General features: G+C 40.6%; 1 protein-coding gene across 3 annotated transcripts; it reads right to left on the bottom strand.

The window, feature by feature from the left end:
- Positions 1 to 21: 21 nt before the first annotated feature.
- rnh1 (ribonuclease/angiogenin inhibitor 1) lies at positions 22 to 20,913 on the bottom strand. Of its 3 annotated transcripts, XM_008108636.2 has the most exons (11): positions 20,760 to 20,784; positions 16,075 to 16,207; positions 12,766 to 12,866; positions 11,771 to 11,941; positions 10,415 to 10,585; positions 9,451 to 9,621; positions 6,847 to 7,017; positions 4,962 to 5,132; positions 3,892 to 4,062; positions 1,875 to 2,045; positions 22 to 676 (listed from the first exon to the last, which is right to left on the bottom strand). In XM_008108636.2, exons 3-11 carry the CDS (start codon positions 12,849 to 12,851, stop codon positions 589 to 591), a joined length of 1,371 nt encoding a protein of 456 aa, XP_008106843.1. In that variant the 5' UTR covers positions 12,852 to 12,866; positions 16,075 to 16,207; positions 20,760 to 20,784; the 3' UTR covers positions 22 to 588. The 3 variants fall into 3 exon arrangements, with proteins under 3 accessions (XP_008106843.1, XP_003214831.1, XP_008106834.1); XM_003214783.4 differs by lacking the exon at positions 16,075 to 16,207 and having other exon boundaries at positions 20,760 to 20,913; XM_008108627.3 differs by lacking the exon at positions 16,075 to 16,207 and having other exon boundaries at positions 20,731 to 20,869.
- Between the last annotated feature and the right edge of the window lie 4,936 nt (positions 20,914 to 25,849).

Here is a 25,849-nt window from a genome sequence, read left to right on the forward strand (position 1 = left end):
AAAGCAAGAGCACAAGTGCAATCTCTTTGCAAGCAAACTTTATTCAGTTTTCTACTTAGCTAGATTTTGCTGATCAAGATACAGAAAGTTGACTTGCTACATTTTTAGCAGAGAACTTAAAATCATTGATATTTAAGTTGAGGACACAAGTTGTGTCAGTACTATGGAAATCAAAGGATGTATCACCCCCAATATATATTACCAATATAGTTCTTCCTTCAGGAAGAATGTCATGTTATCTGCATGTAACCACTCCAGCGTTACTGTAGTTCAAGGGATTTATTACACTTGGTGCTGCACTTGTTATTTCCCAAAAGGCAAGGCAACCCACCAGCAAGATTTACTATTTATTTTGTGTAGTCTGTACCCAGGAAATATTCCAGTACTTTTTTATACTGAGCTCCTCACAAGTGAAGAACAAGTACCTCCCTAGTTTTGAATGTGATTCCTAGGCAGACTACATTTGCAAGGTCCCTGAATTTGGCATAATTAGAAAACCATCATCCTATGGGCTGTACATTTGGTTTACAAAAAGACGTCCCTACAGAAGAAAAGGCAGTAAAAGTGGTCACGGAGAAGTTGTGCTACTCATGTAACCAATTTAAATCCAGGCTTCAACTCGTCCAACGCCTTTAGTTCTTTATCTACTGGAGTAGTCCAGAAGGTGTCATACAGGCTGAAAGAGAATTTAGTGAAAGTTAGCATCACTCAATATTAAGAGGTGAGAGTGGTGGATATGGTGATGGGGTAACAAGCTTAGTCTCAGCAAGGTTTTTACAAGGACTTAAGGTAACAAAGGAAGGACACAGAGATACAAGACAAGATGGAAAACATCTTAATAGTAAAGAAAGCTCTTGGTCTAATTTGTTAGTATGCACTACCACAACAGTCTTCTAGTATCTCAAAAACTAATCTATTTCATTTGACATAAGCTTTTAAGGACTGTTACTCACTGTATTGCAAAAATCACCTGTACAATCTCTTCCCATTTGCACAGTCATAATGTGGTGTCATTATAGGTTTTGTAATAGTCAGCTGACACCGCTATGTAAAATAATTCAAACAAGTCTGTTTGTAGATGGCCAAATCAGACCTGTGTTGCTAAAGATCTGCTAAACATCCATTTGTTTCCAATATATGGATAGAAAATACTGTTAATTCCAAGACAGCAAAAGGATGGTTACCCCAAGAGAGACTGTGCAGAAATTAATGAGTCAGGAACTTCACTGAAATGCTTAGAACAATCATCTGCAACAGGCATGTACAACCTGTGGCTCTCCAGGTGTTTTGGACTTCAACTCCCAGAATTCCTAGCCTTTGAACAAGCTGGCTAGGGCTTCTGTGAGTTGGAGGCTGAAACATCTGGAAGGCCACAAGTTTGACACCTCTGATCTACAGGATTAATTTGAGATATTTTCTTACCTGGGTGGAAGGTAAGAGGGCATTCCCCAATTCAACATATAGCTGTTGATCGGACTGGTAGCTGAGCATTAACTCAACACTGCTGACTGGGGGGTGGGGGAGGCACCATCTCCAAAATACTCAAATCTATGTGTGCAAATTCTGCACATATAGATTTATCCTGCTGTCACCGCTTTCTGCCCCCATGTACCTGTTGCTTGAGAAACTCACTGTTCCTAACAGTAGGACAGACTATGCTGATATCCAGGAGTAAATGACAGAAACACTTCAAATCCAATGGAGGCCTTTCTAGAGGCCAGAGCCAAAAGACTTGAGAATGCTGTGCAGTATCTAGACAGGAACACAACTATACACTCTTAACAATCTGTGTCCCATCTATGAAAGTTGTTCCTTTATTCAACCCACCCTGGCAATTCCTCCAATTGTTAGCATCTCATGAAGGGCCCACTTACATTAGATACTTCAGGTGGCAGTTGGGATTCTTCACTGCTTCACAAAGCTTCATTGCTCCTTCATCTCCAATGTGGCTGTAGCTCACGTCCAGTTCCTGTAGAGATGGCTTTCCAGCTATCACTTCGGCAAGCTTGTCACAGCAAGCTGCCGTAAGCTTTGACTGCCCCACCCTAAGAACAGATGAGAATGAGCTATATCCATGTTATATATCTATATCTATGTTATAAGATAACATAAAGGAGTGGTCTGAGTGTTGGATTAGGACTCTGGAAGGCCAAAGTTTTAATCTCTGCTCATCCATGAAACATATTGGGTGATTTTAGGCAAATTATACTCTCTCAGCCTTTGAGGAGGACAATAGCAAACCTTTTAAAAAGTCATGCCAAGAAAACCCTAGGAGAGGGTTGCCATGAGCAGAGGTTGGCTGGAAGACAGACATCAACAAAATGCAGAGGGTTGGATTGCATTTGTAGTGTCTTTCAATCCTATGATCCTAATTTAACTTTTCCATACATTTCCTTTGAAAGTCCTTTTTTGAGGACAAAAGAAAAATACATGTAAATACAAATCACGTAATTTTCAATTACTAATTGGATAATGTTATTTCCATTATAATTTTGCAAATATGTAACAAATATCTATTTTCATAATAAGTACAGTAGAGTCTCACTTATCTAACATAAACGGGCTGGCAGAATGTTGGATAAGCGAATATGTTGGATAATAAGGAGGCATTAAGGAAAAGCCTATTAAACATCAAATTAAGTTATGATTTTACAAATTAAGCACCAAAACATCATGTTATACAACAAATTTGACAGAAAAAGTAGTTCAATATGCAGTTATGCTATGTAGGAATTACTGTATTTATGAATTTAGCACCAAAATATCATGATGTATTGAAAACATTGACTACAAAAATGCGTTGGATAATCCAGAACGTTGGATAAGCAAGTGTTGGATAAGTGAGACTCTACTGTACTGTGCTATTACAGAAATGTTGTAACACAGGTTGGAAATCCTTATCCGAATGCCTTAGCTGTAAGGAGAAAAAAATAAACTAAAATACTGGGCCCAGAGTTAGAATACGAGCGTAATATCTTGGCAAGAACGTGAATTGTTCTGCAGGTGGTAACCTCATACATTCCTCAGCACAGTCCATGCTGACTAGGACTGCTGGAGGTTGCAATCTAACATCTGGATGACCACAAATTGCCCAGTCTACTCAAATCCTTGTTTTGAAAGCAAACCAGAATTACATTCTGCCACAGCCATCACAAAATCACTCAAATTGCACATTTTCCTTATCTAGTTCAAGGCAAATAACTTAGTTGCTTCAAATACATCTGCATATTCTGAACCAAGTAAGGCAAATGTGTATTTAGAAGCACTCACTTTAGAGCCCCCAGCAAGAACCAAACCATAGCTAATGCCAAGAGAAAGAAAAAAGAAACAAGATAAGCCTGTTTTTGGGGCAGGGTGAGAGGTGTGTGCACATCCATCTTTAGATTTGTAATATAATCCCAATATTAAATTTATAGGGCACTTCATTCCCAGACCTCTTGTCACATAGGATTCTTTTTGTGTCAGGAGGGACTTGAGAAACTGCAAGTTGCTTCTGGTGTGAGATAATTGGCTGTCTGCAAGGACATTGCCCAGGAGACGCCCGGATGTTTTACCATCCTGTGAGAGGGTTCTCTTATGTCCCCGCATGAAAATCTGAAGCCTACAGACAGGAGCTCACCCCACTCCCAGGATTCAAACCTTTCAGTCAGCAGTCCTGCCGGCACAAGGGTTTAACCCACTGCGCCACTGAGGGCTCCTTCACATAGCATACAATGCAAGAAATGTGCCCATGGAGAAGATTTGACAGCAAGCTTTAATGCAAAGGCACCTGAATCCCAAACACAGCAGCTTAAAAAGGGATCCTTCCATGCAAATAGCAGTCCTTGCTTCAAAGGCTTACACAGAGCCCTTTGTCTGTTTGAAAGGTAACATAGATAGAAGGCCACTTACGAGAGGGACTGGAGGTTGCAGGTGGGACTCAGGACTCCCTCGCAGATCTGAACCACTCCGGCATCATCAAGCTGATTGCCTCCGATGTGTAGCTCCTTCAAAGTACCGTTTGTGCTGAGAGCCTGGCTGAGGCTCTTACAACAGGTTCCAGTCAGACCACATTCTCTCAACCTACAGGAGACAAATAAAAATGTTATCTCTGACAAGTTTGACATTTTGCAATTAGAAAAGTATTTGCCTTGTGTTGAGGCATGGTTTTCCCTCTATGAAGCCTGTAATAAAATCAGGATGACAAGCCGCAACTTTACAACAGGAAAGTGAGATAACCAACCTTGAACAATGATGCTCCACTTCCCCAGGATCAAGAACACAAAGCATCTTCCCACACAAGAATTGTGACAGAGCCATTAATGACTCATGCTTATGTAGACTAGATCTTAGCTTCTCGGTAGAGAAGTATGCCCCTCCAGATGTTCATTTCTACCCACAACAAGCCCCACTAACATGGCTGGTGTGGAGAAACTGTAGCCTAAAATGGCAAGCAGACCAAAAGTTGCCCACCCTTCCTTTGCCTTAGCAGAAGTTGTGGTGGTTCAGAAAAAAGGACCTTGATGCGCTTTTGTTAATATTCATGGTAAAGTTGAAACCACTTTGGGCAACTCATACTAGAGTTAGTGACCTTTGCATCTCTTTGCTCACAGATTGCTAGTTGCATTGTTCTAGGATTCCTGTCTGTTTGTTTCACAACACCCACTCTCTTTCTGCAGTCATTTTTCTCTTTTCTCTCTCCCCAATTACACCATGTATTTGAATATGGAAAAGTACTTGAAATAAAGCCACTGTAAGTAAATACAACAGCTTATTTTTTTTTCTCTGCTAGATCCTGTGCGTGTATATATGTAAGTGGGTATGGACCAATTATCGTTTGGCTAAATGTGAATCACCTAAGAAGCTGGACTGGGCTCGAGTTATCTATGCCTATCTATTATAGAACAATCCTGTTTAATAGCACTATTCGTTGAATTCAGTAACAAAGAAAACAGTAGTGAAAGAAGCTCTTGAGTATGTACCAAATTGACTGGAGTTTACACTTTGGATTCTTCAGTCCTTGAGACAAAAAGTCCATTCCTTGATCCTTCACATCATTTCCAATCAAGCTTATCTCCTTGATAGTCTCTTTATTGCCCAAAAGGTTGGAGAGGTCCTTGCAGCCATGAGCGGTGATACCACATTCCCATAACCTGCATTAATAGTTGTTACGGAGAAACACAAATAACAATTAAGAAGAGATCTGAAAAAGTTTATGGACTTCGTACACTGCCCACATGTAGCATGCACTATTTTGGGCTTCTATATTTCACACAGAGTTTGTAGCATTAAGTCATCATAAATCAGAATTTCCATCGAAGATATATCACCTTCATTTGCATTAAGTACAAATACTGGAGATTTCAAAGCAAATATACATATGAGCCAGGGATGAAACCTCGAGTTTGTCAAATGAACACAGATTGTGAGCCAAACCTGTTTACCATGTATCTGAGCTAGAAGGATTGGTGGCTATTTATAGACAAGATTTTGCATTTTTGGCCCACATTAACATAAGCCTAAGAATTAGCTTTTTAAAAGTGACATTAAGAATTCATAGTGAAAATTGCATATACAGTGGGCCATTGGTATGACTGGGTTTCTTTCTAAAACCCCGCATGAACACTGAAATCTGTAGATGCTTGGCCCATTATATACAATATACACATATAAAATGGAAAAATTGAAAAATCAAAAATTGTTTTTATGTGGAAATTGAGATGGTTTATTGCAGCCATAAATTTAGAATCCCTAGATATGGAGGACAAACTATTGAACAATTCCTGAAAGTATTAATTGCATCAACATGTAATGGAGAAGTAAAAGAAAAGCATCTGTAAAAATATAATTTGTAGAAGAAATGAAATACACTCAGCTCTCCACATTCTCTGGGTTAGAGGCACAGAACCCCCATGAAAGTGAAAAACTATAAATACATTGTTATTTTTTTTACTTCAGAGAACATCTCTCTGGAAATGTTTAGGATTTCCACCACAACTCTATGATCACTTTCCACTGGAAGCTGAACATACATTTGCACTGAAGGAGCTAGATATTTATAATTCCCTCTAAAAAATCCCTAGATTGTTCAGCATGACTGGTGGAAATTGATCATAGATTCCCAAACCTCTCAATTATTCTTGACACAAAAGAATGTATTTGCCAGGAAGAATAGGCTTGTGAGAGTAGTAATAACAACAATAATAATACTAGTAATACTGGTACTGCTTTATGTGAACTCAAGCTCCCTCACCCCCAAACTAAAACTGAAGGCAGGAATAAGAATCTGACTTCCAATGCATACTTGGGACACTCAATTAAATAGACTATGCCCTTTGTCTGCAAGACCTGGCTTTGGTGGTGTGACTATTCCCTAGAGCAGGGGTCTCCAAACTAAGATCCACAGGCTGGATGCAACCCTCCAAAGTAATTTATCTTCCCACCACCCTAAACTTTAGGGTCGACCTAAATCTGAAACGACTTGAAGGCACATAACAATCCTAATTAATTTGACTATCTCCTCAACCAAAAGCAGGCCCACACTTCCCACTGAAATACTGGTAAGTTTATGATTGTTAAAGTTATTCCTCACTTTAAATATTCTATTGTTGGTTCATGTTTTTTTGAACTACAAATAAGATATGCGAAGTGTGCACAGGAATTTGTTAATGTTTTTTAAAAAGCCCCTCAACAGTCTGAGGGATAGCGAACCAGCCCTCGACTTAAAACATTTAGGGACCTTCTGCCCTAGAGCATAGTAACCCACTTCCCAGGATTCCTTAGCTTCTCTATGAGGAACATTGGCCTCAGTTGCCTCTGCTCCACAACAGCTTGCACTTGGCATGCCAGTGCAGAGAATACACTTACCACAGCTTCTGAACATGGCAGTTTGGGTTCAGTGCACCCTGACACAGGAGTGCTACACCGCGGTCACCAATCTTGTTCTCGCCTATGCAGAGCTCTGTCAAAGATGGCTTTGTGCTGAGAATAGTACCGAGATCCCCACAACTCTCAGCAGTGAAATCGCAGTTTTCCAACCTGCAGCAAAACAGAAGCCAAGGACAATGCTAAGCATTGATTTGCCAGGCAGCCAAACAACAACGGAGAGGCCTTGTTTCCATATTCATACCAGCGGCTCTGTCTTTGTGGCCGTCACTCAGACACACATGTTGATTTGACTTCTCCGGGATGGTAATTTTTATTAGCCAATGGGGTTTTACTTAATTTAGCATTATAAAAGCTTTCTCCAATGACAGTGCATCAGAAAATGTACTTTTTTGCCATGAGGTATGTAAGTTTTAGAAGAACACTATCTCCTCTTTGATCATTCTTGAAATAAGCCTCCACATTGTTCCTATAGGAAATCTCACCAAGTTTTATGTATACAATAAAGTTTAAAGGCTATTTGAAGTGTATTTATTATTTTTTAATCTGTTTTTACCACACGGTACTATTTAATTGTTTTTTTAACTTTTGTATTGCACTTTTTAAATTTGACTAAAGTGTGATATTGTTAGCTGCCTTGAGTCCCCACAGGGAATAAGATGCGGTATAAATAAAGTTAATAACAATGGCACTCAAGCTTGAATTCAATGAAATATATGGGTTACTCTGACTTTTTTTTTTCCGAAAAGGGCCAGATTGACAGAGGTTGCAAGTAGTAATCATTCTTACTCCATCATCACCAATCTTCTCATAGCAACTGGGGTCAACTCTCATCCATTCTGAAAATAAGCAGAATTCCTCTCCCCAGAGAGATGTTGCATCATAGCAGAAACTATGTTCTCCTGCCTGGGATCAGTAAGCCAATGGAGAAGGTAAACATCACTGGGGGAAATATTTCAAGTATCAGACAAAAGATCAGCGTTTCAAAACTGATATATAAACATGTTGTTCTAACTGCAACCTGCAAACACCAGGTTATGGAGATCATACGTTGGACAGTCAATTTATTTCCATTCTCTTATTCTCCAGGAATCCCAAGTGGCCCTTGCTTCACCCAACTCTTCTTTTGCTAGATGAGCAGTAAAGGGCTAACTCCAAAAGATGTACTGAGGTTCGGATCTTTGTGAATTTGTGTCAGTAAGTGAGCAAAGCCCAAGAATAAGCGCATCCATGTGGGCTTTTAATAAGTCACTCTCCTACCCACACACAGATTAAAAGTTTTTATTTTGAAATAGCACAGCAGTATCATCCAGCATAAAGGCATGGACTGCTGGGATGCTGACTGAATACAGATGATTTCTACCTGTTCCATCCAATCTTTTGTAATCCTGCCTTCTTATTTTTCTTTCCCTCTCCTAACAATCCGCTAAGTAGAAGGAGAAGTGGTTCTTCTCTAGCATCCAGAGCTGCAATTCTGCGCTTGGCTGAAGAGAAGCATTTTTGCCCCTCCTCAACCTGGAAGGAAAGCAAACAGCTAGTACAAGAAGGGTTTGCTCTGTTGAACTCCTGATAGGCTGACGCATTTTTATTTGTTGCGTCCAATGGATAGCACAGAAGGAAGGCAAAACATTTATACTTTACATATTTTTTAAAGGGAGGGCAGCCACCAAAGCAGAAAAAAGTATGGCAAATATACAAATGATGAATATAGGAGAAGCAAGATTACAATGACATTTTCAGCAACTCAGCACAAGCAAAAACAAATGCAGCATTCCACACTACACACAAGCTAGCACATAGGTGATGTTGGGCTAATAATAATAATAATAATAAATAATAATAAAATTTTATTTGTATTCCGCCCTATCTCCCCAAGGGGACTCAGGACAGATTCCAATAAACATTCAATGCTAAGCCTAGACACAACCCCATACTAAGTTTTCTGAATATAGAATTGAGAAATGTTCTCTTCAAGACTGCAGTGATATATTGTGAAACCAGGAATCTTGCAAACTTGCTATCCATATTTGTAAGAGTTGTACTGTTCAGACAAAGAATGAAGCCGTCTCTCCCCATAAAGACACATAAAACTCTGGTGGAGCTTTGGTAAATATCCTTTTTGTGGAAGCTGGCTTTCAATGTGTACATGATTATTTGAATGTTTTATTTATCTTTTAAAACTTTTGCCTGTTTTAAAAATGATTTTATAATAATTTATGTGATGATTTGAATTGTTTAAATGTTATTGTAAAGGTTTTTCAATTGAAGCTGCCTTGGGTTCCACTCTGAAAAAGTGGCATAGAACCAAAATAAATTTTAAAATGTGTGTGTTCAGGACTCTTCAGTTAATACAGCAGCTGCAGTGGCAGCCCACATAATAAAGGATATAGTCACTACCATCATCCCCATGATTGTGTCAATATCCGAAACCACAGCAATCCAATCCTGGCCAAGACAGTGAGGATTTTATAGAGAACCCCAAGTCTTTCCTACATGAAGTCATCTCAATAACCAGCAAGGCAAATATGTCATATGATGCAGACTCAGAAGGGATGATATCAAAAGCAGGAAGAAGTTGCAATTTACCGTAATGTCTGCAGATTGCACTTGGAATCTTGTACGCCTTGGCAAAGCAGCTTCACTGCAGCATCTCCAAAGCTGTTGTTGCATAAGCTGAGCTCTTTCAGGGATGGCTTGGTGCGCAAGGCTGAGCTGAGTGCCTCCACATTTGCTGCCGAGAGTTCACAGTAATCTAGCCTATGGGAGAAGAGAAGAATGACTCTCTCTATCTTACAAGCTGAGGAACTTGCTTCATTTTTCCTCACACTAAAAAACTCTAGGCCATCCTTCTTTAACATTGTATCCTCCAGTTGGGCAACCACGATAATTCCCATTGCTGGTTGGGAATTATAATCCAACCCATCTAGAATGTACTAGTTTATGGAAGACCACAGTAGATTGGATATTTAAGCTTTTCAACCATGTGTACGTCTGCATTTAACCCACTCATAAATCCTATGTACATCTGGTGCGTCTGGTCTTCACTCCAGTAAAAATTTCTTGCAAGGCAGGTTGTGGAGTTTTGTTTTGTTTTTTGTAATACAGTAGAGTCTCACTTATCCAAGCTAAACGGGCCGGCAGATGCGAATATCTTGGATAATAAGGAGGGATTAAGGAAAAGCCTATTAAACATCAAATTAGGTTATGATTTTACAAATTAAGCACCAAAACATCATGTTATACAACAAATTTGACAGAAAAAGTAGATCAAAATGCAGTAATGTTATGTAGTAATTACTGTATTTACGAATTTAGCACCAAAATATCACGATATATTGAAAACATTGACTACAAAAATGGCTTGGATAATCCAGAAACTTGGATAAGCAAGGCTTGGATAAGTGAGACTCTACTGTATATGTTTTTGCTCATTATTAACCCAGTCTGTCTAGTCTATCTGACTAAATAGAAAAGATAATTCTCAAAGTAAACATGTTTCCAACCCAAAGGTATTAGCAAATATTTGTACACAAATTCAACAGTCACTTACTGCAGACTCTCCAGTTTGCAGTTGGGATCCAGAAGTCCCTGGCACAAGACTTTTGCTCCTGATTCACCCAAAGTGTTGTCACCCAAGTGCAGCTCAGTCAAGGATGTTTTGCTACTAAGCACAGAGCGGAGATGCTCACAGCAGGCTTCGGTCAAGTTGCAATTCTGCAGCCTGGAACAACAGTTCACAATGAAGCAATTCTTCCCAAAATTGAACAGTTCCCCTATTTATGTCTGTGATTTTGGATTGCAGGCTGGTGAACAAAACCAAAAAACCAAGATAACCCCTACACGTGTGTGAGGGTGGCGAATGCTGAACCCCTATTTTTCACCTCTAGCATACACAAATAAACCCACATTCTGTGATCTACCCTTCTTGTGAAGGTGAATAAAGGAGGTTGTAAGGAGTAAGAAAAATGTTATTCTTTCAGGGTAATGCTAGGAAGGAGAAACACCTGGGACTGTCTTGTCAGCGTACTTGTCAGCCTGCATAAGTTATACAGTGTTCCCTCACTTATCACGGGGGTTACGACCAGTAAAAATCTGAGAAGTAGGGACGCTAGGCTTCTCCTTGGGAAGGAAGTAGAAAGAGAGAGGGAGGGAGAGAGGAGGGAGGGAAGAAATTGGCAGGGAAATATGGCGCTGCCTCCTTCTCCTCCCGTTGCCATTTGGGCTCCTTCTCCGCCCCACCGCCCACACCCGACTGAGACCACTGCCACTGTAAATCATATTTTTTATTATTTATATTATTTTAGCGTGTATTAAAAAAACATAAAATAGCGAGTCCACGAAAAGCGAACCACGAAGTAGTGAGGGAACACTGTACTATTAGCAACTGGCAGATATCACCTTGTCCAATGTGGAGTTTGTTTCCAAAAGGTACCAACCAAAAAAAAAAAAAAGAGAGAGAGAGAAAATGAAAATGAGTTGTAGGTAGCAGCACATTGTTAGCTAGGCATAGAATATTATGTACAGATCAAAACTATCAAAATGTACCAAATCATTTTGGTACAGGGCTTGGAATACTGCCTTTGGTAGCAAAAGAATGCATATCCTTGGCACATTGTTTCGATTTCTATAAAGCCTGTTCAAATAGGTTTGGAAATAAGCTCCACAACTGGTTCAAGAAAACCCATGCTGTGGAAACTGCATGACAAGAATATGAAAAATGGGGACCAGACGTGTACTACTAAAGTGAAAGACTGAAAATGGATACTAAATCTAAAAGAAATCCTGTGCCACTTGCTCGGCTGACTTCAGGACATGAAATTAAAGATAAGATGTCTGCAGACTTTTCCATCTGTAGCAAATGCCATCTAATGCAACTTAAACTACTACAAACCAACAGGGGATTTACCATAGTTTCTGAAGCTTACAACTTGGATGCAATAATCCTTTGCACAGCACATCCATACCAGAGTCTCCCACTTCATTGTTGTTCAGTTTCAGTTCAGTCAGGACTTGATTTTTAGTCAGAACAGTGGAAATATCTTTGAAATGTTTGGTAGACAAACTGCAGTCATCAAGTCTGAAAATGAGAAGAGGAGCGACATGTAAACTCTAATAATCCAGTGAAGTAAATCAGTAATATCCTCCTTTCCCAAGATATATTAGAAAAATCCTAGAATATTTAAATCACCTGAGTAAAACCTAAGAGATTAAAAAAATATATAATATCAGTGCGCCACACACTGTAATGTGGTAATTCTCTGGCCTCTCTTATGCAAGACAATGAGCAATAAAGATAGCTCTGGAAAGAGTGATCAAACAAATTAGTTAATTTATATTCTACCTTAACAACACTTCGCATCTGTGTACAAAGCTTATACATACATGTAAGTTGTTGCATACAAGAAATGTAAGACTGGCACTAGCACTCAAAAGACAGGACAGAGCTCTATTATTGCAGACAGAAATGTCACCTTGCAGTCTTCACTTGACAAAGGAGATTCTGCCAATAGGGAAGGAAGTTTCAGTTCCAAAAAGGAATGCCATTCCTATATTGACAGAACCTGTAGCTGTTGCTCAGCCAGAAATTACAGTGAGTGACCAAACAGATCTCTACAAAGAATATTTGAGGGATATCACAATTCTCTGAAAAGAAACAGCACCATTATTACACCCTTTTAAAAAATCTTACTAGAAGACACTAATGCTTGACTGCAATGTTTTCCCCACAAGAAGCATTTCTATTTGTTTCATGCAAGGTTGGTGTCTCTTCCCAACCACCTCTTCCCTGCCCCATTTTTCAAGCTAGCTGAAGCTATATCCAACTGGGTCTCTTGCAAGTATTGGACTATATACCTTTACAATAAACCCAATGCAGATGTAGTCTATTAGAATGTTACTTACCTGATAGTTTTGTACTGGTGCAGGGATGAAACAAGTTCTTTCCATTTGGCAGCATTGAGCTCGGTAGACTGGATGTCAAGATCCATTTTTTAAGATGACAGCTGGAAAAAGAAGATTGAGAGAAAGAGGGGAAGGGTTACTTCTTTTGAGCAAGTAAAACAGGCATCTGTTCCCATTCAGTTGTGGGTTTTGCCCACAGCATTTATTAGTTCTTTTCGCTGTGAGGCAAAGTTTCCCAACAATTACTTGATGGGTTGCCTAAGTTCCTCCTGTGTAAAGCTGGCCACATGCAATTTAATCCCATGGAGTCGCCACCAAACAGGTTTTGCTGCAATACTTCTACAGCATGAAATCTCACCTCCCTTGCTAGAGGGAAACCTCTCAAGGGCAACACTTTAGCTCTAAGCTGTTTCAGGGTAGACAACTTTAAGCATTTTGAACTAATTTCAAAAATCACCTAAAGTAGTTATAGTCCACTGGTATTGTTTCCTTCTTGCCCACCATGGATTTCAGCCTCATCCACTACTTGAATGCAACTCAGTGGTCCCCCTGAGATGAGACCACTGACAGGAGAAAAGTGGATTGTATTATTATGATCAACACAGCATACATTAATTGTAAAGCAGAGTAGATACCCTTTAGATACATTTAATTTTTCTAACATTCTATGGGGGTTTTTTTGTGTCAGGAGGAACTTGAGTAACTGCAAGTCACTTCTGGTGTGAAAGAATTGGCGGTTTGCAAGGAAGTGGCTCAGGGGATGCCCAAATGTTTTACCATCCTGTGGGAGGTTTCTCTCATGTCTCCACATGGGAAGTTGGAGCTGACAGATGGGAGCTCACCCCGCTTCCTGGTTTTGAACCACCAACCTTTCAGCCGGCACAAGGGTTTAACCCATTGTGCCACTGGGGGCTCTTACTATAGTGATAGCCTTAATCTGCAACTGTGGATCTCAATCCTGAGTCCAGAATTTGTTAAACTGAACATGCAAGATAACATTTACAAGAATAAAGTGTGTGTGTACCCACAGAAAGAGACACACAGAGACATGAAATATTTTGCTTATGCTGTATTTTTCAATCCTGCTTGTTAACTGCTCCTATATAATACCTATATCTGTGCACACACTAAAAAGCATTGGAAGTTAAACAAAATTAGTTCTGGTTAGTACTTATATGCTAGACCACCAACAAATTCAAGATGCTGTTATTTCAAAGGAAGGAACTGGTAAAACTACCTCTGAGTATTCCTTGCCTAAGAAAATCCTATAAAATTCATGGGGTCATCATAAATCTTCAGATGACTTGAAGGCATGTATAAACACACAAACACAAGCCTTGTACTTAAGACAAAACCATTATCCATCTATTCAGTCAGAAGCCAAAGCACAAGTAATGTGGGACACATGTAACTAAATCTCACAAAGGTTTGTTTAAAGCTTCCAAACAGGTACAGGAGTCTTGGACTTTATACAGATCAGTAGTGATAGGAGAGAGGTTTCTAGGTTTTGCATCATCTCTTTCCACAAGATGCTATTAGCCTTGCATACTTGCATTATTCACCCTACCTCTCAGGGCCAAATAGTGTTGAAATAGAACCAAAAGAAAGAATTTAAACTCCTTATCTCTTTTAAAGTCTCAAAATAACAAGATGTTGGTTGGCAAGTTTGGGGAGTAGCATTGCAAAAAAAAAACCCAAACAAAAAGGCCCTCACATACCCCCCCCCCCAAATCTTTCCCTTGTGAAATGAATCTTCACATTTGAGTGTCATTTGATCCCAATGATAGTTATTGCACTAATGGGTTTGATGTTGTTTACAGTCTTTTCAAGAGATGCCACTATAATGTGATAGCAATGGTCAAACCTTATTTCTACATGAGTAACAGCAGGCTACCATCGTTACAAAAAAACCTGTAGGCGCTAGGTGTTCAGTTCTGGAGAAAGCATCATTATTTTTCTCTTCAGAACTATACACATTACTCTTTTTCTTATGCTTATAATTTTTCTGTAAGTGAACCACAGTGGAGCTTTTCTAAAGGCTGAGTCATGGCAAATGTGCTGGCAGAGAAAGCAACAGAGCCCAACCTAGTAACCAACTGGCTTTACACACAGTCTTGCTTCATAGTAAAGTTTCCTAGGACACAGAAAAGGACGTGATTCATTCTCAGGATGCATGTCATGGCTTATGAAGGCATGTCAGCATGAACACGGTTCTGTCTTTGCACCAATCTGTTGCTTTAAGATGTATTAGGCTATAACACCTAGCATCTCCAGCCAATGCAGGTCATTTTGTAGAATGGGGAAATGCTGTTCAACACTGACCAACGTTCAGTTCTAGTTAAAATCAAGCTACAGACAACATAGATTTTAGTGTACCACAACTACTGCTTTTTTAAAATGCAAACCAGGAACTGGAGGGGTATGATATTTTATCCTATCCCTTCCAGGTATTTGTCTGGTCATCTCACTCTGTTAAAGAAGCAGAGGAGGAAAAGGAGGGAAGATGAGGAGCTGCTAGACCTGTTTCCTGTGTGAGAAATGATTCTGAATAGAAACAGCAGAAAGGATTATCCATACACTATTCCTTCTATCAATTTCATCTTTGAATGAAGTCAAATGCCTACACGCACAGGACAACTCCTCCACACATTTATTGCATGTTGGGTACTTCAGTCAGGAGACATTTTTTATAAATGGCCAAAAACCAATGCACTATAATTCATCATAGCACACACAATTAAACATACTGAATGTGACCTTTTCAGTCTTGAAAAAAAAAAACCTGTAAAGCAAATGCACTTCTAAAAATTAATTTGATTTTTTTTCCTGAAGGCCGACCAGGAAGGTTTTCTCAGCTGTAGCATTCTATTTTGGAGCCCAACTTGTTCTGCCATTGCCTGTATTTCTGTGCCAAATTAATATGCGCCTGCTCACCTGGGCATTTGGCACCTAGCAAACACTATGGCTTGGTCTCCAGTCTGCTAGTATGTGTTTTGTTTGCTTGAATTGTTAAGCTGTTTTAAAGTGTTTTCACGATTTTAATGTAATTACGTAATTCATTTGATTTTTTATTCTTTAGACGTTACAGATTGTATCCCATTTTGAGATTTTTAAATATGGGAATAGAAATACTTTTAAGAAAACAGTATTTTAAGATTGAAACAATGTTTCTCAAACTTTGTTCTATCAGATGTGTCAGACTTCAGCTCCCAGTATTTCCACCTGTTGGTTAAACTGGATAGATGCCTGAGAAGTCCAAAACAACAGGAGAAGAACGGTTTGGGAATCATTGGACAAAAGAATTCTCACCCTTTTAGCTTCAGGAGATATACTCCTAAATGGCTCTACTAGACAGTCTTCAGCAGCTAACAAGGTTCCAAGTCTAAAAAACAGAACAGTGTGTTTCCAGCTTAGTCCTTCCTTCCCCAATATCCTGAATATGCTAGGGGGAAGAAAGGGACATAACTAATTAACATTTTTATACATGAGTCACATTTCACATAAAGTCCCCACCTCTAAATCCTGCCTTTCCTGGCTGCCTGGCATTGAAGTGGAACTCCTAGCATACTATCTGTGGATTGTGGAAATAGTATCTAAAAACCATTTTGTGATATGATTCAGATTAATCAAATATTACTAAAATATCTTTTTATTTAACACCTCATTTGAGTGCCAACATATCCCAGCATCATCCTAAAGTTGTTCTGAAGATGAAACTTCAGGCTTCCAATCTGGTTTTCCTCTCATTTATATTTACAGTTAAACCGCTGAGCTTCTGAACTTGCTGACCAAAAGGCTGGCAGTTCAAATCCAGGGAGTGGGGTGAGCTCTCGCTGTTAGACCCAGCTTCTGCCAACATAGCAGTTCAAAAACATACAAATGTGAATAGATCAACAGCTACCACTGCAGCAGAAAGATAGCAGTGCTCCATGCAGTCATGCCGGCCACATACCTTGGATGCGTCTATGGACAACGCCAGCTCTTTGGCTTAGAAATCGAGATGAGCAGCAACCCCCAGAGTTGAACATGTCAGGGGAAAACCTTTACTATATTTACACCAAGTTGTATTTATAGAACAGATATAGTACTAAAATTTCAAGGACAGCTCATCACTAGGATAGTCTCTATAGGAAAATCCCTTCACAGATTGTCCAAATATATTGGTAGCTCTGTTGACCTAAAACAATACCTATGTGTCTTCAGCTTCATCAGCAGTTTGTCATTTGTAAAACTGAGGAACATTGACAGCTGAAGACCTCGGATATTTTGGATTACAAGGATAGCTTCTAGTTTATGGGAAAATCCATTTCCCTTACTATAGGGAATATATGGTAACTAAAGAAATGAACTAAGATATTGGAGTGGATGTCACAAATGATATCATAGAGTTTGCTAACCAAAAGGTTAGCAAACTCTTAGCTTAGACCCACCAGGCATGGCTTCACGACACCACTGCCTATGGGGCTGTCCATTTCCCCAAAGTCACTGATTTAACTGCACAGACCATGTTTTGCCAGTGCTTTTCGAGAGTATTATTTACATAAAACATTTATTGTTATACACCAAAGACTGCATACTCCCACAATACAGACCAGAAAGATCTCACGGAATCTTTAAGCAACAGTTTGCCCAAGCTGTTTCAGACCCCATGCATGGCAATTAGCCTTCGAATGTACATCCCATTTATGTGTACCTTCCCACACCTTGTCAAGGAGAAGAGTGTGTATGTAATGTAACTTTGTTTTTGCCCGCTTTCTTCCTGGGTTCGCAACCATTACTTGCATGCAACTATGCATGGGAGATACCTAGCTTAAAGGCAGGATACAGGAACTAAGCAGTTTCCCATTGTTTCCTCTTTTCTGTGAAGTCTATTGCATGCAACGGTAGAGAGCACACAGCTTTCACTCTACATGTGGCCCCCAGTAATTCCTATGCACTGCCTCCAACTGTTCTGACCACCATCAACTTTTCCCCAATCAAACCAGTAAGACAATGGTGGCGGCAGCAAAATTCAGAGAGTGGTGGAAAGATGTGGTTCTCCATGGGCTCTGGAGAAGGCGGCACACCTTGAGATATTAAGCACCCTGATTTGGTAATTGAACATCTTACTCATAGCTGAAATGCTACCACTCCTTCAAGTATGGAGAAATTGCTTTGCAGTCTGAATCTCAAAGGATTAAAAATCCTGTTGATCGCTGCTTTGACTGCCGCCTGTGACTTATGGTAGTATCACATAGTTTTGAATAGGAGACTGCTAAGAAGCTTCCTAACACAATGTCTACAATAATAACAGACACACCCTGGGAGGCATCAACAGCAAGGAGGAGGAGGAACCGTGCCCAACAATACCAACCCCTGATGCTGACAATAGTATATTTGAGGGTGTATTTACACTATACAATTCATGCAGTTTGACACCATTTTATCTGCCATGGCTCAGTGCTATAGAATCAAAGGTGTTGTAGTTTTACAAGGTCTTTAGCCTTGTTTTGCTTAAGAGTATTGGTGCCTTGCCAAACTACAATTCCCATGATTCCATAGCATTGAGCCATGGCAGATAAAGTGTGTCACAGTGCAGATGCATTCTGAGTGTGGATAATAGTGTCAAACTGCATTAATTCTACAGTGTGGTAAAGGTTTCCCCTTGACATTGTCTAGTTGTGTCAGACTCGGGAGGTTGGTGCTCATCTCCATTTCTGAGCAGCCATTGTCTGTAGACACCTCCAAGGTCATGGGGCCGGCCTGACTGCATTGAGTGCAGTTACCTTCCTGCCGGAGCGGTACCTATTAATCTACTCACATCTGCATATTTTTGAATGGCTAGGTTGCTAGAAGCTGGGGCTAACAGAGGGAGCTCACCCCACTCCTCACTTGGATTTGAATTGCTGAACTTTTGGTCAGCAAGTTCAGCAGCTCAGCAGTTTAACCTGCTGTGCCACTGGGTCAAAGCCACAGATAAACAAATGGACCCTAAAGAAAATCAATGCTGAATTCTCAATAGAAGCCAAAAGGACCAAAAATGGCTTTGGCAACATCGTGGTAAGACATAATAAAAATGAAAATGCTCAGTACATAGAAAGGCAGCAGGAAAAGAGGAAGACCACAACTCTGAGTTTGGAAGACCTGAGCAGGGCAGTTAATAACAGGGGCTTTTGGAGGCCTCTCATTCATAGGGATGCCTTCAGTTTTAAAAGTCAATTGACAGCAAATGCCAAAAGTCAGAACAGTATTTAACCTTTTTAAAAAAATCTATAAACTTCAGGGATTCAAAACTCAACACTCTTCAATCAGCTTTAAAGTATTTTTTTTTTAAAATTTCCCACTTTCATGTAATTTGTTCTACATAAAAAATACTGGGGGAAGCAGCTTACAAACTTACCTCAGCCAATAAAAGCTACAGTTTTGCTAAGGAAAATGGAAGATGCAACTTCACAGGGTGGTGTGAGCTGTTGTTTATCCCAGGGCTGGCATTAGGGGAGGGGGGCACCTATTGGGAGACTCTTGTGAACTCTGATCGAGATGCCATGACAATAAAGAGGAAATTTAGTGAGTTTGATACCCATGATAGAACACAGGAGAAATCTAACACTGGGGTGTAAAAAAATAAAAAAGAGGCCTTGCACAAACTTTCTGGACTGAAAAGGATTGCAGAATTCACAACAAATTGAACAAAACAGCATAGAACGGTCAGCAGTTGAATAACACTAAGGACATTGAACTACATAAAGAGTCTACCACTGTAGGAATTTAATACCCTGCAGGTAATCAAACCTGTTATATGAAACAAGAGATTGTGGGAGCAACTGTGTGAAGATGCAAAAACAGTCAACTAAAGTCATTTCTCCATCCTAGCATGGATGACAACAAACGTCAAACTGTTACTTTTCAGGGCTCTGCATCTTGTGTGCCTTCAAGTTGCCTGGAGCTCCTTAAATCTTGTAAGGCTTTTTAAAGACAGAGAACTGACGATATCACATTAGAGCTCTTAAAGCACAGGTCCGCATTTCCCAATCGCCCAGTTTCCTCTTCCTGACGTTTTGCCCACATCTATGGCAGGCATCCTCAGAAGTAGAGAATGTTGCAATCAGGACAGTAAATAAAGAACAACACTAAAAAACAGGGGAATTCCAAACAGGAAACAATCAGGGCCAGCTAACACCTCCCAACAAAGGATGCCCCCAGGCAGGAAGCAGCCAGGCTTTGAAGCTGCAGGGCTATTCAATGCTAATCAAGGAAGCCAACTGCAACATTCACACTTGCTTAAGTGGCTGAAGGGGAAAAGGAAGGTGCCTGAGGCCAGGAATGGTGGGAGTTGAAGTCCAAAACACCTGGAGGGCCCGAGTTTGCCCATGCCTGGTCTAGATGCACCCTTGGGGAGAAAGGCTGGGCTCATTCAAGGACAAACTTCATTCCTTAGTTTGCAATCTCAACAGCCACGCAGCAAAGCAAAGCAGAAAGTGAGAAGGAAAGTGGGCAGTTCCCCTTTAAAGGAGGGAGGACCATTTCCCCAGCTCCACAGACACACACACAATGTACCATCCGATCCGTGCCAAGGGTGCATCTACACCAGTGTTTTTGGCCTTCAACTCCCAGAAATCCTAACAGCTGGTAAACTGACTGGGATCTCTGGAGTTTGTAGGCCAAAAACATCTGGGGACCCCAGGTTGAGAACCACTGATCTACACCACAGAATTAACGCAGTTTCATACCGCTTTAAATGCTGTGGCTCAGTGCTATGGAATCCCGGGAGCCGTAGTTTCACCAGGGCTTCAGCCTTCACTGTCACTGTATTGTGCTCAGTCCAGCCTAACTACTACTCCCAGAATTCTAGAAGTTAGAAGTGGAGTCAAACTGTGTTCATTCTACTGTGCAGATGCATCCCGACAAATAGATTTAGCCCCTTAGGATCTCAAGCACACGCAAACCCGATCCCCTCCTATCCGTAACCTAATGAACCATACTCACGAACTGTGAGGAAAAGGCTCCGTTCTTACCGGATCTCCAGGCCTCAGAAAAAGGAAACCAAGCCGCCGTTCTACCAAAAGGAGCCCTGCCCGAAGTGCAATATATACCTCTCCCACTTAGCCCCGCCCACTCGCCCTCGCCTGATTGGAGGAGCCGGAGCTAAATTTGCATAACACCTCCCCCTTATGAGAGCCGCAGAAAGCGAAAAGGCCGGTCTACCCACGGGATGGGGCCTCAATGCCCGCCAGAGGCTTTTCCCAGAAATTGCCACCTTTGCGGTGACGCATCTCTTTCCAGAAAATTCATCCCGTTCTTATAAACGCAGGAAAGGAGGACACGGGGTGCGTCTGCACGGTAGCATTAATGCAATCTGAAACCACTTAAACTGCCACGGCTCAACATGATGGAATCATGGGAACTGTAGTTTTGCCTTCGCTGCCCAAGACTGCTGGGAACTTACCAAACTACAACTCCTGAAATTCCATAGCATTAAACCATGGCAGTTAAAGTGAGGGTCAAACTACATTCATTCTGCACTATGAATGCTACCCAACTTAATATCTTTCAGTCAATTGGTTTGCTGCGAGTTTTCCGGGCTATCTGGCCCTGTACCAGAAGTATTCTCTCCTGACGTTTCGCCCACATCTATGTCAGGCATCCTCAGAGGTTGTGAGGTCTGTTGGAAACTAGGCAAGTGGGGTTTATATATCTGCAAAGTCCAAGGTGGGGAAAGAACTCTTGTTTGTTTGAGGCAGGTGTGAATAATAATATAATAATTTATTTCTTATAGCCCGCCTCCATCTCCCCAAAGGGACTCAGGGCGGCTTACATGGCGGTGAAGCCCTGAGAATAAGCATACAAGTAAAAACAGTACAAATTACAGAATTAAATACATAACAGAACAATATTTAAAACCTCTTAAAATAAACACACAACATAGCAGTTCCAAGACAAAACTGGGATTATTCCAGATGTATGGGAGATGCAAGTTTGTGCAATTGGCCACCTTGATTAGCACTGAATAGCCTTGCAGCTTCAAAGCCTGGCTGATTCCTGCCTAGGGGATTTTTTGCTGGGAGGTGTTAGCTGGCCCTGATTGTTTCCTGTCTGGAATTCCCCTATTTTAGAGTTGTTTTTAGAGTTTGTTTTTGTTTAGAGTTTATTTACTGTCCTGATTTTAGAGTTTTTTAAAAATACTGGTTGCCAGATTTTTATCATTTTCATGGTTTCCTCCTTTCTGTTGAAATTGTCCACATGCTTCTGGATTTCAGTGGTTTCTCTGTGTAGTCTGACATGGTAGTTGTTAGAGTGGCCCAGCATTTCTGTGTTCTCAAATTAGCCCAAGAATGCTGTGACCTCACCAAACTGCAGCTCCCAAGATTCCATAGCATTGAACCATGGCAGTTAAAGTGGGGTCAAACTACATTCATTCTACCCAAGTTAATATCTTACTGTTAGTTGGTTCTTTTTCCTCAATCCAATTTATCTCATTCGGTTTCTGGATTATAGAATTGCCCAGTAGCTTTAAGCAGTGGAACAGGCAGCCATCCAACAGGCCCATCTGTCTTCCTCTGAGAGCGGCTGCTTGTGCTGGTGCAGGAGAGCCCTGATAGAAGGGCAACCTTCTATTCCCACCAGTTGCATAGGCAAATTCTAAAAGCAAGTGGATGCAACAGCCACTTTCTTTTCCTGCTCCCCAGCAACTGATATATACACAGAGGCCCTCGGTATCCGCTGGAGTTTGGTCCAAGGACACTCTCTGGGTACCAAAATCCATGAATGCTCAAGTCCCATTATATACAACGGAACAGTAAGGCAATCTATATAATCTACATTAAAAGACAAAATCAAGCTCAGCTTTCTGGAATACATTTTTTTCAAGCCATGGATGCAGACTCTATTAGAAGGCTAAACTCCATAAACCTCTTCTTGATCCAACCTGGGAAGACACAGGTTTGCAACTTGGGAGTTCTCCTGGATTCCTCACTGAGCCTGGAATCCCAGGTTTCAGCGGTGACCAGGGATGCTTTCGGACAATTAAAACGTCTGCGCCAGCTGTGCCCATACCTTGAGAAGTCAGATTTGACCATGGTGGTCCATGCTCTTGTTACATCTCAAATAGATTACTGCAACACACTTTATGTGGGGCTGCCTTTGAAGACTGCTTGGAAGCTTTAAGTAGTCTAACGGGCGGCAGCCAGGCTTCTCACCAGAGCAGCGTAAAGGGAGCATACAACTCTCCTGCTACGTCAGCTCCCCTGGCTGCCAGTCTGCTACCGAGCACAATTCAAAGTGCTGGCGTTAGCCTATAAAGCCCTAAACAGTTCTGGTATAATTTACCTGTTAGAACGTATCTCCCTCTATGAGCCAGTTAGAGCACTAAGATCTGCTGGGGAGGCCCTGCTCTCAATCTTACCCCCTTTGCAAGTGCGACTGGTGGGGACAAGAGACAGGGCCTTCTCAGTGGTGACCCCTTAGCTATGTATCTCCCTCCCTAGTGACATCAAATTGGCTCCTTCCTTCCTGGTCTTCAGGAAAAAGTTAAAGACTTGGCTTTGGCCACAGGCATTTGGGGATTACTGAATATGGAAACGTAGGAATCCGACTTGAATGTAGCAGCACAAATAACAATTATGGAACTAGCCACTTTGTTTTTAATCTGTTTTATTGTATTTTTTTAACCGTTTTATCGTTAGAGTTGTTGTATTTATTTATATTATATACTATGTGACATTGAATGTTGCCAATAATTGTAAGCCACTCTGACTTCCTTTCAAGGTGAGAAGAGTGGGGTATAACTATAGTAAATAAATAAATGTGTGAATACGAGAGCCAACTGTACAGAGTAATGCTGCTTTCAATACTGGATTTGTTATACAGCCATCACACTTCATACTTATTAGAGGGCTAAACTCCACAAACCTCTTCTTGATGCAACAGTGCTGTTGGCTACTTGTTTGTTTTTAAGCCCAATTTATAGTAATGGTTATGACCTATTAAGTCATGTACTGCTTGGGTCCCAGAGTGCATCTACACTGAAGTATTAATGCAGTTTAACTGTCATGGCTCAATACTATGGAATCATGGGAGTTGTGGTTTGATGGTGCATATATTCTTGTATGGTGAGGAAACTTGCTGTCCCATGGAGTCCCTTCTAGCTCTGTGATTCCGTCCTAACCCAAAGCTCTTATAAAATCTGCAGCTACTTCCATTACGTCCTACTTCTGAAGTATCTTTTTTAAGTAAGAAATTTTCCTGTTGTTTTTAAATTATTTTTGCAATCCACATACCCAACATTTTGTTTTGAGTGTCTTTCTAGAGGCTTCACCCAAGCAGTCACTTATAGTAGCCGTGTGACCTTCACTAGTCATCAGTGAATCCTAATCCTCTCTTTGAAGAGAGCTCTGAGGGAAACTCCAGAACTTCCTCTTGTGGCAATTCCTCCCACAAAGACAATGTGGTTCTTTAATGTCACAATTTCTGGTTCCTTCTTCAACTGTCTATTCTGAAAAGGAGCAATAGGTTGCTCTTTAGCCTTGTGACCGAGAGACCCTTCCTACTCATCTTCAGAACCCTTGTAATCTCCAACATATTTTATTTATGGCTCTTTTATTCCATTCTTCTGATAAAAAAATATGTCCTTGTAACTGCTTGCTAAGATCAACAATCATGTGCAATGCAGTCCTAATGGGGTCTCAACCTTTTTGGCCTAGTAGAAAACCTGTTGGTGACAAGCCAACTTGCTAATCTGGGCAGCTGACAACTTTTTTAAATGGCCTAAATATAGACCTATAGGAAACAGACTCACTTCTTAACTTTCCTGGATGTTGCTAACCTTCCTGCATTCCTTGCTGGAATCTTGTCAGTCCAACTGTGGAAGGAAAGATTAATATCCAGATAACCAGCATCACTTCCATCCCTGTCCTAACAGAAGGTCATACTTGTCTTCCCAGCAGAGTGGTTGGTTTTGATGGGGAGAAGAGGAGTCTGCACCAACTAGTGAAAATGGCAAAGATGGGAGTTAGCTATGGCTCTTTCTTTCCTTTTTGCACAACAATGAAGTTTGGACCCACAGCCAAACATGTATAAATACACCTAGGTAAAAAGATGGCTCACTGGTGTTAATGGGATTTATTCTTACATCAGTGTTTATGATTACAGCCTTGGGGCAAAAGTGTACCACAGTCTGGATTTTCCCTTTGACAACTCTATAGTTAGAACTTTCTCAGAAAATATCTGTTGCAATCTCTTACACATATTACAAACTATTTGGGGCACTCTCTAGATGTGGTTCTCTTCTTTCTCCTCCCAGTTATCCCATTTTGCATAGTATCTGTTGATGCATGTATGGAAACCAGTAGGCAAAAGGAAACTCTTGAACAAAAACAGTATATGGATTTCAAAAGTTTCTAAATTCATGTACATGAAAGTAAGGGCCAGTTCACATATGTATATTCATAATATGATGTCTGCAGTCCAACAAGAAGTATCTAAACAGATGTGAAAGGGCCAATAGCACATGTAGATTGGACAGGTCATCTCACGGCAGCTCAGCCACAAGATTATCATTTGTAATGATGCTCAGACATCAAGCAGTGAGAAATCAGGATATGTTAATGTATGGCATGACCTCAAGTTATATCTGCTTTTTAGTTATTGTTTTATTATACTACAAGCTTGGGTACCCGGCAATGCCCAGGTTATTTGAAAAGGGCACTGTTTGTTTTTGGATGTTAGGTACTATCAGTTTGGTCATATGTTATGCTATGTCTTAGAAAAAAACTCAGTCTTTGCTTTTGTTTTTTTATTAACACTCCCATTAGAAAATGCATAGGGATGTGGGTGAACTACAATTCCCAAAAATCTTGAGCCAACCTGCCCAAAACTCCCCCAGTATTCACAGTTGACCATGTTGGGTCTGTGTGCCAAATTTGTTCCAGATCCATCACTTGCTGGGTTCAGTGTTTTCTGAATATGGGTGAACTATAACTCTCTGATGCCAAGATCAATCACCCCAAGTTGGCAGCGTTGGGTCTGTGTGCCAAGTTTAGTTCAGATTGGTCATTGGTGGGGTTCAGAGGGCTCATGGAATACAGGTGTGCTATAACTCCAAGAGATA

Source organism: Anolis carolinensis, chromosome 1 (assembly GCF_035594765.1).
Source record: "Anolis carolinensis isolate JA03-04 chromosome 1, rAnoCar3.1.pri, whole genome shotgun sequence".
Taxonomy (NCBI): domain Eukaryota; kingdom Metazoa; phylum Chordata; class Lepidosauria; order Squamata; family Dactyloidae; genus Anolis; species Anolis carolinensis.